Below are 13,482 nucleotides of genomic sequence, written 5' to 3'. Positions count from 1 at the left end.
AAGTCTGATTCCTGTACTGTTTTGTTAAGGGAACAAGTTGATCAGGGTCGTTGTTTGGGTCCATGTAACAATTAAAGTCCCCTCCCCAGATAAGAATATCTGACCTATTCCCACCTGCTCGCCCACTTTTTGGAAATAGGCTTTGCTATCTGAGTTGGGGGCATACAAATTCACTATACATAGATTGTGACCCTCTAATGTGCATCGGACTATAAATGTGCGCCCCTCATTATCCCCTTCATTGGACTTCTTGTGTAAAGTCCGGAAATATCAGCATCCGTGCGTGTTCCATCTGGACGTTCCTTTGTTTCCTGGCTCCTTGTAGGATCGTGTCACTGTCTCTGAAGTTGAGTAGTTTGGCTACTATAGCCTGTGGTAGAGCTCCCGGAGGTGGGGGGCGACCAGGCACCCTGTGTACTCTCTTCACCGTGAACAATTTGGAAAGGCCACAGGGACATAGTACGTCTAGCACTACCTTTTCCACAAAGATTTCTGCGCTGTCGCCCTCTATCTGTTCCGGAACCCCCACCAGGCATATGTTGCATCTTCTAGACTGCCCTTCGGCATTCTCAGCTCTACCCTCAAGGGGTTTTTTGTGGCCCCCATAAGGCCTTGAATCTTGTTGCACATAGTCTCGACTACATCTTCCAAGTCACTTATCCGTTGTTCCACCGTTGCCACTCTTTCATTCACCTTCCCCAAGTCTGCTCGCACCAGTGATGCATCAACTACTACCTCCTGGATCCTGGTTTCCAGTGCTTTTTGTGTGTCCTGAATTGCTGTCATGAGATTCTCCAGGGGTCCGCCCGTCTCTGCCGGTGTATTCAGGTCTCCTTCTTGCTGGTCAGGGGCTTGTTTGGACGATTTAGGCCTGGGGCCGACATATGATTCCATCTTCTGCTGACCTTTCACCATTTTTCAGGTGCTCCTCAGAATGGTCTCCAGTTGGTCTATCTCTGGGGGCTGTTCTTTGATCCGACTACCTTCGGGACATCTTTAGGTTCCTCGTATCTTTCTTGCTGATATGTTATAGATTTTATCGGTTTTCTTGTTTTTTAGGTGCGTCCGTGGCCCCAGTGCGTTCCTGGTTTGTGCTACTCCAGGGTCCTTCTGACTTCCGTGTTTATTCACACTGGCAGGGCATAAGTATGTTGCACTGCTTGGTAGAGTCCATCAGGGGCCTCTCATCTGGCATTTGCTAGTTGTTGTCTGTTTGAAGGTGCCACCTCCAGTGCAAGCGTTTGAACGTGTCAATCCTGGAATTCTGCCTCAGTCTTTATTCGTCTAATCAGATGTACTCTGTAAGCCTCTTGGTCCGGGGGGCGTTACCGTGATTTTAAACCGGTGCCTCCTCTCACGATTAATAATCCCTCTTCACCCGGATTTAGCCGACTGACTCGTTGTCAAATGGCACAGGGGATCCCTCGCAGATGCAGCGTCTTCTTCTGTGCATATTATTGCCCTCCCGATTGCTAGTCTGTGGTTCCCCCTTCCAGCTCGCCGTCTGGCAGCGTGACATCTGATGTCCCTAACTGCGTCGGAAAGGGCCTCCGCAACATGGAGCAGGCTCTGAGAGGGATCACAATGATGGTCCTTAAGTAAGTTCAGTGGATGATAATGTCTATAATAGTTGCCGTTGCCCACAGCCGCGCTCGCTCACCTGTAGGCTACTTTAGCGTGTGAGCTCCATGCTGAGGGGTGGTATCTGCAGATGGGCCTCCGTTTCAGTAGAGTCCTATGTCACCAACCGGATCTGGTGTGAGAGGCAGGTTATCGCGCATGTCTTAGAGCCCGTCACTGCACACCACCAGTGTTTTCACGGGGTTGTCCCGCAAGTAAGGGTCCTTCCCAGCTCTGTGATTCCGGCAAGATAGGGCCCGGAATTGCGTGTTCATCATGCCGAATCAGATTATAGTGTGATCGGTTGTTGTATCACCTTGCTGGAGAGATCATTCCGCGGAGGGGACCTTCAGAAAGCATGTGTTGAGCTATTATCGATCAATAACAGCTGAATTCAGGATGTTTAAAGCAGGATTTACGACGGTCTCAGTGGAGCAACAAGGATTAGGTCTGCATCCTCGCGCTGCTCCACAGCACCCCCCTGTTGCATAACTTTAATAATGGTGATATGGAAAACTGCAGGGTGCCCATTATTGCACTATGTATAGTTCCAAATCCTCACTTGATTGTTCAACAAATAAGTCAGGCGTATCTGAGAGGCAGCTACTAGGTAGAACTCCTACCGAAGTATGAGCAAAGTGTGCAGCATTGGGCTTCCCCAAATCTTCCACCACTCCATGCACAGCAAGTTATTTATTTTGTTCTGAAACGAATAGTATAGATCCAGGAGTGAATTGTTATCTATAACCGTAGACTTGGTTCCATTCGTATCATTCAATGCAGCTACTTTCCCCACTATTTTGCAATCTGTCTGCCTTTTGCACTCCAAAAAAAGTGTGGTCTTGCCTTCAAGACTTTTACCAGAAGGCTATACTTCTTGCATTACCAGCTGGCCATCACTCTCGTCTCCCCCAAGGGTGCCCTGCCCAATTCCGTTATTTCCCTTTTCAGTACTGCTGGACCTTAAGTTACAACTGCCCTTCTTGGTCATCTTACTATTCGGCAAGCTGTTGTAAGTCACTAGCTCTGTAGCGGTTTAACACTATGTTGTATCAAATCTATATATATAAAACACTTAGGTATGTTTCCATACTCAGCTGATGCAATTTATCAGTGTTAGGTTGCCCTCTGTTATCCAAATGGCAAAGTGCACTTATGTGTGCCCTTCCAATTCAACAACAGCTATCATTATAACAAACAGAATGAGCATGGTTCTACGCAGTCACCTTCACCTTCCACTATCGGAAAATTCAGAAAAATGTCAAGTTACTTCTATCCATACACACTTCTCTTCACACGGGGCATGGCAGTTCCAGTGTAAATGAACAGTTAATTACCGTCTCAACGTTTCAGTCTCTAAAGAGCGAAACGCTGTAGGACAAATGCCTCCTTACGAGCTAAAACTGAAAGTAGGTGCTGTTAATATGCTACTACGCAATCGTATGACATAACAGGCACTCTGCAATGGAACAAGGTTGACAGTTACGCATCTACAAAGACATATCAAATTTGCCAGAGTAATCGATGGAACTTAGATACTGTTCTTTTACCGCAAATACCTCTGATTCCATCTGATACAAATATTCCTTCCAAATTCAATAGAAGACAGTTACCTATATGTTTAGCCTTTTAAATGACCATTAATACAAGTCAGGGACCTATGCCCCCTTCCTGGTAACGATCGGTGGTGGCCATTAATAAGTCACAGGGACCTACGCCCCATTCCTGGAAGCGAATATTTAAGAAGAGGGACAGAAGTGACCCTATGAATTACTGACAATTATTGACCTTTAAGATATGCTACAATGCATATGTTACACCCGGAACCACTAGTATATTATAACCAGAGAACAGCAGCACGGCAGACTGACTGCCAGTGATTACTGCGGTACTTACTTTGCAGTTTCCAAACTTGTAGATGTTTTCTTAACTTCAAAGCTTGGATCACAATCACCAATATGCTGGGCTGCAAGACTATAGGCACTTAGCACCACACTTGCTAATCGCTGGGGAGCGTTAAGCAAAACTCCAACAAAGCCCCAACAGACCACTGTGGACCATGGGTTTTGGCACTGGGATGCAGCACTGCCACTAGTGTGGTCAGCCCTAGGTCCCTCATGCCCTCACGCTCGCCCCCTTCACCTGGTAAAACCTGGTAAAACCCGGCCTGGCAGAACTCCCCCTATCAGCCTGCTGAGGGTGTCAACCACTGTAGGTCTCAGCTCGGGTCTTCACCACAGGAGGTTCACACAGCGTGTGGCCGAGCCCAGGCCCACGTCTGGTCCCGCAGCTGGGGCCAGAAAAGCCTGCATCCGCACAGCCACACTGCCTCTCAACCAGCGGCATACCACTCCACAGGCTCCCTGGCTGCGCACTGAATTGAAAAAATCACCTGTACTCCTAATCACATGAACAAGGACTAAAGCGAAAAAGACCTCGTAACGCGTCAGGGGTGTCAAGCCGCACCTCACCTCCAGAACGGCTAAATGAGGTCACTTCTGACACAAATATGTGTGCAAACATTTAATGACAACAGGACTTTCAAGGTACCACAGTATGCAAATATTGCCAGGTCTTGGGAGGAGGGATATTATGTATCCCTGAACTCACACACTAGCTATGTTCAAGAAATGCATCACTTTCTTTTGAATCAAAATCACTTTTTTTAAAATGTATTTCTAATGTCAGGTGACATGTGATGATTAGGCATAATGGGGATGGGGGTCTGGTTTCGTCATATCTCTCGTTAAGCAAATGTTTCCGAATTAATATGTACACAATCAAGTGACCTCATAGCTGGCACATATATTAGTTTCATAGTTGAACCCTGATCTGAGTAATTTACTATCATAAATATTTTGCACTTTGTTTTGTCAATTTTGTTAATAACAGCCGACTGAATTATAGGTACTGACATTTTGAGAAAAATAGACATGCAAGCACCGCCTTGAATCAGAATCTATACACTTCGATTACTTTTTATCTACATGTTTTGTCAGTTACATGCACACATGAACAAACATTGAAAGACTGGAGAGGAGCAGTTCTTCAGGTAAATGTTTTTTTCTTATGCTCACCAAGCCTAATATTCAAAGATAATATAGTACCCAAAACTCACCCCAGCAATCTCAGACTTACATGTATTCAGGGAGACTTTGCAGGGCCATTTTCCACTTCTCAGTTGACCTTAAGAAATGAGAAAAGATAAAAGTGGGCGGCGAAGGTATATTTTCAAGTAATATGTTGCATAATATATAATACTAATATCCACACATGCACTTGCTGTGAACCTCCAATATTTCCATTGTTGAAGTTTAATTGACAGAAATTCCCATAGTCAAAAACAAACAACTCTCTGTGATGAATTTGAGTCCCAAAACAAGTATTCACAGGTTGCATATGCGTGTGTGTTGGTTTTATGAAAATTGTCCTCCAACATATTTCGCTTGTGTAACATAAAAAGGGTTTCAAGCAAGGCAGGCACATATGAATGGATAGTGCAAATGGCTAGCCACAAATATGATTTAGTTGATGAAAGTCTGCTTTATTTACTGCAAGTTCTTCATTAATCACTATTATCCTCCAATCTTTACCCTCACGACATGCCCCACCGATGTCTTGAGAGCTGTTTTCCCACAGCGTCTCCTCCGATCAATATTTCCATCGTTATATTTACACAATCGTTTCCCACGCCTCTTCTTCAGTAGTCATTGTCCAAACCTTATCGTCTTTGACCCCATTTTACTTTTTTCTTATGCCTTTTTTCTTCTTTATCTCTTCACTTTGCCCCCTTTTGCGTTTCTGCCCCTCCTAGAGCAGGTAGACCAGCTTCAACCCTCTTATGCAAATCTTAGCATCAACCTAACACAACCTAACATGTTATGTTAATGGGAATTTGTATACCGCCTTTCACCATTGGTATGATCTCAACGCACAGCCTTAATGTAAGACCTTGTAAAAATAATACAGCAGCCACTACCATAAAACCAACCCGCCCTAAACCAGTACCCTACTATCACAGCAAACCCTATACTCAACCCAGCTGGCAGTGAGGTCACCCTGCTTGGAGCAACACTTCCCCCATTCTCACACTGTTCTTTTAGCTCAGAAATTGATGCCTCTCCTACTCACAGGGCCCCTTTTGGGAGGGACGGTGCAAATTACCAACCACACATATAATTAAATTGAGCTTGGTTACTTTATTTCAGTCAGGTGCATTACTACACATCATTTCATGCCTCAACCTTGAACCTCCTTTCATACCGACATTCCTGACCGATCTCTTGATACCTGTTTTCCCAACCTCTCTCCCTCGCTTTAACATTTTTAACTTTTTAGTTACACAATCTTTTCCCACGCTGGTTCTCCAGTCTTCATAGCCTGAACCTTTTCTGCCCCAGACTTCTTTACCTCATCCCCTTTTTTGGCATACCTACCTGCTTTTGCATTAGGTTGACCAACTTTCTCCCTCTTCCTCAATCTTTAATATAAACCAACCATAATTTACCTTTAAGCATTTACCTATAGAACCTACTTCTGTATTGCCTTGCTAGTCAGAGGAAACCTCCCCAGTTAGTGTTCCTCTGCCCCTGTCTATGAACTTCCCTGTGCTTCCTTCACACATTCCTCCACAACTTTCATCACTTTCATGAGGTAAATTGCCCAGGAATGATAAGTGAACCCTGTCTCTTATAAAATACACAAGGTCACAAAACATAAGTCTTCAGGTTTGACCACACCAATACCTATGCCCCTATTAAAGCCAGATATCTCCATCCTGATCTCCTCCTGAGCACTGTTCACTATGCAGGCTTCCATGCTCCCCTCCACATCCTTCGAAACAATGCTGTATCCAAAGCACTCTCATATCCGCTGCATCCTCTGTATGTCCCTCAGGTCCTTTTTGACCAGCTTATTATTTCCAATCCTGTCATTTGGGTACAATTATTCTCACCTAAGTGGATCACCAATAGATCAGCCATCTTCCCTTCCCTCCTTAGCCAAAATAACATAGGCAACAGTTGGCTAAGGTTCCACTTAATCTGGCCATATTCCGACCTTACTACTTTGGCTTCTGCATATGAACCCTCCAGCTGCCTCCTGTATATTTTCTCTCCACCTGATTCCCAGACCACTTCATAATAGAATGTGGAAATCCACAACTCCTCCTCCAGCAATTAAAGGAGCAATTCTAAAACAGGTAAACAACTTGTCAACAACAACACACATTGACCACCCCCTCAAACGGCAGAGTAGATGATTACCAGGATGTCTTCACCATGGTAATAGACAGAATACATGGCTAACATTTCGACAGTTGATAGTTATACAGCCTTATATAACACCTACTGGTTGGTGTCTACTGCTTTGTTAGCCGCATATGGGCAATATCGGAAACAACTCAGATCTGGTTTTGAAAGTTAACCCTCTGTAAATCTGTCGGGGAAGGCTTATTATTGTAAAGGCATCATCAGTCTTCCATTGGTGCCTCCACAAGCATGGTACACCTTATCACATTAAACGTCCTGTGCAGGCGTTTAGAGCATTTATCTGTAGGCCTGGGAAGGCTGGTGCATTGTTGGCACTTTTCAGTTATTCTTTCGAGGCCAGCAGCTATGTGTCAAAACCCTGGTCACTAAGGTATAATTATAACTGGCAACGACTTACCAAAAACATGGTTAGGTCCTGATTGACAATGAGGCTCCCCCTTTTCTACCTTGAAGTCTTTAGAAGAATAACAGACCTTCCAAATTCTGTACCTCACTAGCTGATAGTAACCAAAGCTAGATGGTTGAATCACTAGAAAGGGTGAAGCATCCACCAAGTTGTAGGAGATGACCAGGCGGATAACAATGGATCCAGACTTCTGGGTCGACTGGTGTTCAATTCCTTGTCTTCTCCTAGGAAGGCAAGATCACCAGATTCAGTATGAATCAGTTAGACACAATCAACACCACCCCTTTCCTAATGCACCTCAGATGTTAGTACCTGATGTGTCCCTTACCGTAGGAATAAGCGAGAACGTCCCAGATGATCAAGAAGGAAATTCAAGAAGACACGAAACAGGGAAAGGAAGGATTAGTAGGGTGCTATACCTGTACGCCACGAGGGCCGCACTAGAATCGGGTTGGTGCACTTTTGATATCCTTTGGAGAGCGTCCACAAGTCCTGTGCACGTCCTTGGAAGCCAGTACAAGGAGGAATCAAAGTTCACAATGATGGATCTTCGTAGCAAGGAAACAGAACAGAGAGTCCAAAATAACTTGGTAGGTGCATTGATAGATAGAGTCCAGAGATTGAAGCAATAACTGGATAAACACTGTAGCTGGACTAAGTTCTTGCAGCAGGTAGATGCCGTGGAAAGGCGCTACGTGCAAGGAAATGGTTTAGGCAGTTCCTTAATCCGAATGCAGATGTAATGCCTTGGAAGTAGAAATAGCAGTTCATTTAAACAGGCCGTAGTCGGGTTACCGTGTAAACAGAATGCAACCATAATGCTATGGAAATGGAAATAGCAGTTCCTTCAAACAGGCCGTAGTCCGGTTACTGGGTAATCAGAATGAAAATGTAATGCTGTGGAAATGGAAATAGCGGTTCCTTCAAACAGGCCGTAGTTGGAGTACTGGGTAATCAGAGTGCAGACGTGTTAAGCTCACCTGGTATCCACAGGGACGCCACCCAGCCGGGTTACTCGCTGGTATGCTTCTCAGCTTTGCCCAGATGTGGTCTGCGGGGAAGGTTCTGCCTGAAAATACAGGAGGACTGTGTTCAAGACTGACCGACTGGGGTACGTATCCTCCCTCCATCCCCATATGATTTCAGTCCCTCTGGTGCCTTCTCCTCACCTGGTGGTAGAATTAGGCGTGCTCTCTGTCCTGCCTTCTTTGCAGGGGCGCGTTGTCTTTCTTGGGCGAGTGCGGTCCAGTTACTTCACTGATGCCGGCCCGTTTGATATTGTTCAGGTAGGTCTTATTGCTGTTCTTTAGTTTTGTTGCTATCCTGCATGCCTTTCTTTGTTTAAAAATGTCTCTTTTTTCTCCCTTAAGTATGCGGAGCTTCAGCGCAGCGAACTGGCTTGGTTGAGCCCCGCTGGTAAATGATGGTGCATTAAGAGCGCTATGATGCCGTAAGTAAGCGCTATGCGCAGCGCTGCAAAGTCTTGCCATTGCTAACCTGTGTTTTCCTTCCTTGTAGGTTGCAGTGTTCTTCAGCGCAAGTGGAATGTCCGGAGTGGTGCCAGCCGAGAGGCGACCAGCCAGGTAAGCCTTTTGAACAGTTCGTAATTTGTAAATGTCTCTACTGCTTTCTTTAATGTTGCCTCTTTCTTCCTCTTTCAGGTCGTTCTGTCCGGGAGGCGTGCAGATTCGAGGAAGCTGTTCTCAGTAGCTGCGAGTGTTTAAAGATGAAGACTCCAGGTAAGATGCTGCTGCTAATGATGTTCCTTTTGTCTCCTAGCAGGTTCTGCTTCTCCAAGGTTCGAGGGAATAGCTGGACACGGTGAGCGTCACGTTGCAAGCTGCAAAGTAACGCGAAGCGTGTTGTCTTGCTCGGGTGTGGTTTAAATAGCCCCAACAAAATAGTCCAGGTGAAGTAGTCACTAGGCTACCACACCCAAAACACTAGACCGCATAGCTTGGTTCTTTGGAACCAAGCTATGTGTATGCCTCCATGTTGGCTGACACTACAATAAAGTAGTTCCCAAGCACATTGTCTTTCATGGTGTATGAGACTGGCCCCATGAGGAATTTTGAAGAGGATGCCAGGCTCTAGAGGCCCGAGTCCTGACTCCACCTGGCCAATGGGTTTGCCAGAGGGGGTTTTGGGCGAGGGTCCTGACAAGACGTAATGCTGTGGACCCAGGAAGGAACGCTGGAATCAACCCAGGAATAATGAAGGAAAACAAGGTAGCAAGGTGCACATATGTAGCCGGAGCTTCAGGAAATGTAAACGCTTATCAGAAGCACCGGATGCCCACCATTACCTTATTTAAATACTGTCACAAGACGCATTCCGGTCAGGTGATGTCTTTGATCACATGACGGCCCTTGACAACAGCGTCCGGACGGGGAGTGCGGCGTCCCAGACACGCAGCACATCTCCATGGAAACTTCCCTGTGAGTCTCCAACAGGAATAGAATGGTCTTGGTGCTGTTCTATGGCCAAACTGCTGCTTGTTGTAACGCAAGTCTGTAGGCAGTCTCATCTTGGTGTTCACAGAGAAGTAATCAGAGGCAGGAACAGGGGCAGACATGACAATATGCCAGTCACGTTAACTGCACCAGGGATCCTTTTAGAAACTGCATGACCATCATTCACCCCGTCTCCACAGTTCCGCCAGCACCCGCATCTGCCATTCTTTTGCCTCAGTTTCCAACCAACGGAACCTTACCCACTGAACGAGACCGGGCACCAGCAAATCTATTGGCCAGACCAGGTAAATGCTTAACTCTAAAGACAACATTCTTGCACAGGCATTCCAACACAAGTCTCCTCAATAGCCGCAACACCCAGACCTCCCTTGTATACTGCCTATTCACCAAAGCCATCACTCCCTCATTGTCCATCACAAATGTAACTTTCCTGTCCTTCCACTGCCACTCATTGCCCCGTAAATAAAGTGCCACCAGTAGACACTAGAGGAATGGCAATGCTCATCCTTTTAGACCTATCGGCATCATTTGATACGATGGATCATGATATTCCTCTGTGGAAGGCATTGGAATGGACCCTATCTTTTGGACCAATCAAAAGAAAACAGTGCATTTTCCACCCAAGATCAACAAACTAGTTGAGGAATCCATTGGGAATAGGACTTCTGGTCACCAATGCCCCTACCCCTACCCCTACCCCAAGCCATCAGATTTAGTACATAACCTCAGAATTTGACTAGACCCTGACTTGACTTTAAGCAGACAAATCAGTAAGGTGACTAGTAGCTGCTTATTTCAACTGAAAACCTTAAAAAGCTTCTACTTCTCTTTTTCAGAAAAAATGAAACAAATCAACACCTTTATATCCAGTCATCTTGACTATTGCAATAGCATTTACCTAGGGATCCCAAACAAACCTTTAGCTAAATTGCAGAATATTAAAAATGTGGCTGCAAGGCTAATCTTCCATCTCAAGAGCTGTGACCATATTGACTCTGCTCTTTGTACTCTACATTGGTTGCCAGTGACCAGTAACGTTGAATTTCAGGACAAACCAGGTTCCATGCTGACTAGGAATTGTTTCTCTCATTATATTCCTGGGAGACAGCTTAGATCTGCCTCTGCTAAGCTGCTGACCATTCCTAAATACATAAGACATAAACTGGGTGATATCACATTTGCTGACCAGGCTTTAAAGCTTTGGAATTGTCTCCCTTTTCACTTCGAGACTGTAAGGGAGAATTCTCATTTATGGCTAATTTCCCTCACCTAGGGAGTCCCCCAGCAGCTTTGCTGGACTTCTGGAGTTTCTTTTTTTCCACTTGGTAAGAGTGAGAGCTTTCCCCCCACTCTTACCTGTATTTTGCTATGTGTTTCCATCTGTTTTTGTGAGTGTGGACTCTGAAGTACACCACTTCAGTAGCCCCCTTCTTTGTGTGTGTCACACAGCACCTTCAGTGCCGTGGCACAGGGTTGTCTTTGAGACTTCCCTTGACTCCATTTCTGAGGCGACTACTGTCCCCCAGAAAAGGGTAAAGTTACCATCAACTTTACTTAGTCAATCTACCACAGATCCAGTACACCCCAACTTCCATGGAGTACTGGAAAGGGTTAACGCGTATCCCTTTTTATCTGTACCTCCTAGAGCATTGTTTCACTCTTTTAACATTTAGACTTGGCTGGTGGCAGTGGTATCTACCCTAACTTTTCTACTGCGATTATATTAGATAAACATGGTACTGTACTTGGCTATTATATCAGCCTCGAACATAAACCTGCTTGACCAAATCGTCTTTCTTTTGGCTCCGGTTGGGTTTATTCGCCATTTATTTTTGTTAAAGTCCTTCTTGTGTTTTACTTTGCACGGCAAACCAGTTTCGCCTTCTTTGTTCACTGTCTTTTGGCGGGCTTCTCCTCAGAAGCCCTCCTCAAGGCGCCTAGGTGTCTAGGTGGGCTGAATGTGTGAGAGGGGTGTAGTCACCCTCTGCACAGGGTATCCTAGGAAACCCAAGTTGCACTTTGTCATGATTGGCCAGGATAGTTGTCCGGGCTGGCCAATCCCCCTGCTGGGTGATTCACAGCCAGGCTGCGTGAATGGGGGTTTTCGCATAAAAGGCAGGTCTCTTGGGCTAGAAGTCAGAGAGTCACCACCTGGAACTACAAGGAACCGAAGAGAAGCAGAGAGAACGGCGGCTGCTGCAACTACCCCGTCCCGGTGAAGCCCTGCTGCAGTCCTGAGCTATCTACCCTTCAACGACTCAGAGAAGATCCAGTCCGGAGTCTTCTTCCCTTGAGCTTGGTGGGGATAACCAGCTCATCTTCTTCAGTCAGAGGACCCTATTCCGTGGTCCGGATAGCCACCTGAAGAGCCTCTCCTGTTTTTAAGGAGCGCACCTTTTATTCTGTGTCGCTGCTGCCGGCCTCATCCCTGTGTGGTGCAGACACCCTTCAGACGTCCTTCCTTCTCGACGAAGCTCCAGGAATCGTGGGTCTGTGGGAAACCAACAGGAACAACTGCCAGGGCACCAGCTGCACCATTGGAACAAGGTACTGTGTTCTGTTGAGGAAACTGGGTGAATCCCTTTTCTTCATTTTCAAGGCTTGCCCTTGTCTTCCCTCCTTCTTATAGCTTTTGCTTCCGAACATTGACAATATCGAAGTACTTTTGGCTTGCTTTGAATCGTGAACTGTCTGACCATGTGATCTTCGGCAACTGGCCCCGGTGTCTTTCGATCCTGGCTCCGGCCCTTTGACTTTTGAACTCCTGTCTGAGTGTTTCTTGATTCTGCCTGCCTAACCAAAACATTGCCTGTGATTTTTGCCTCCAACTCCCTCTGGGTATCTCAGGTGCTAAGTGTGTTTTTGCCCCGGTAGCATTTCATGTCACAGATACGCGTTTGTTTAGTAGACCGAACTGTCAAAAAGTGATCGCAATCGTATTCGCGGTAACATGTTTTGTGCCTAACACCGGTTCATTCCAACACAGGGTACTTACCTTGAGACTTACTGTACAAAGTGAATTGGTTAGTTGTAGTATATTTAACATGTGGTTTTTATTGAAGTTTCATAGAAGTGTTGTGTTTACAATGAATGGTTTAAAAATAAATGTACTTATATTTTTCTACCTGAAACCTTGAGTCAGTGTTTGCTTGAGTCACAGTAATTGTGGTCCCTTTGCGTAATCTCTGCTACTGCTCATATACTCTTGAGATAAGCCTGGCTGCTCCGCCACTGCTACCACTATGACATAGTAGTACAGGCTTGTATCACCACCTGTAGTCTTAATTGTGTGTAGTCGTCCCTAAGGGCACTGCACAGGATTCTGCCTACCAGAGACATGGTGGAACTTAAGACTTTGAGACAACATCTAAAGACCTGGTTGTTCCCTCTGTAATTATTAACTTCCTGGCCGACAGCTTGGAGATTTGATATTAGCACCTTGATGCCTCTCTGCATGTGTGCCTCCATGCTAGAACATAACTAGGCTCTGTCACGACCCTCAGCCCTGATCCCCACTGGCAAGCCCATTGGCCAGGTGGAATCAGGACTCGGATCGCTTATAAGGCCTGGCATCCACTTCTCAGGCCCTCTTGGGGCCAGTCCTGGCGCCTTTGGCACCAGGCTCATAAACAAAGATAGACATCTGCTTGTGGAACTGCTTTTTAGGGCTTTCAGCCAACATCGAGGCATCCACATAGCTTGATACCTAGAA

At 45.8% G+C, this 13,482-nt stretch overlaps 1 protein-coding gene across 1 annotated transcript in view; it reads right to left on the bottom strand.

Annotated features, from left to right (window-relative positions):
* Positions 1–13,482, bottom strand: part of IZUMO4 (IZUMO family member 4) — a 1,032,821-nt gene that overhangs the window by 44,066 nt on the left and 975,273 nt on the right. The window contains exon 6 of the mRNA XM_069620420.1: positions 4,759–4,806. Within this exon, the coding sequence (XP_069476521.1) occupies positions 4,759–4,806 (48 nt within the window). The remainder of the gene's footprint in view (positions 1–4,758; positions 4,807–13,482) is intronic.

This window comes from Ambystoma mexicanum, chromosome 1p (assembly GCF_040938575.1).
Source record: "Ambystoma mexicanum isolate Mex_15411 chromosome 1p, UKY_AmexF1_1, whole genome shotgun sequence".
Classification (NCBI taxonomy): Eukaryota; Metazoa; Chordata; class Amphibia; order Caudata; family Ambystomatidae; genus Ambystoma; species Ambystoma mexicanum.
The sequence above is the reverse complement of the archived record's forward strand: the minus strand, read 5'-3'. Positions and strand labels throughout refer to the sequence as shown.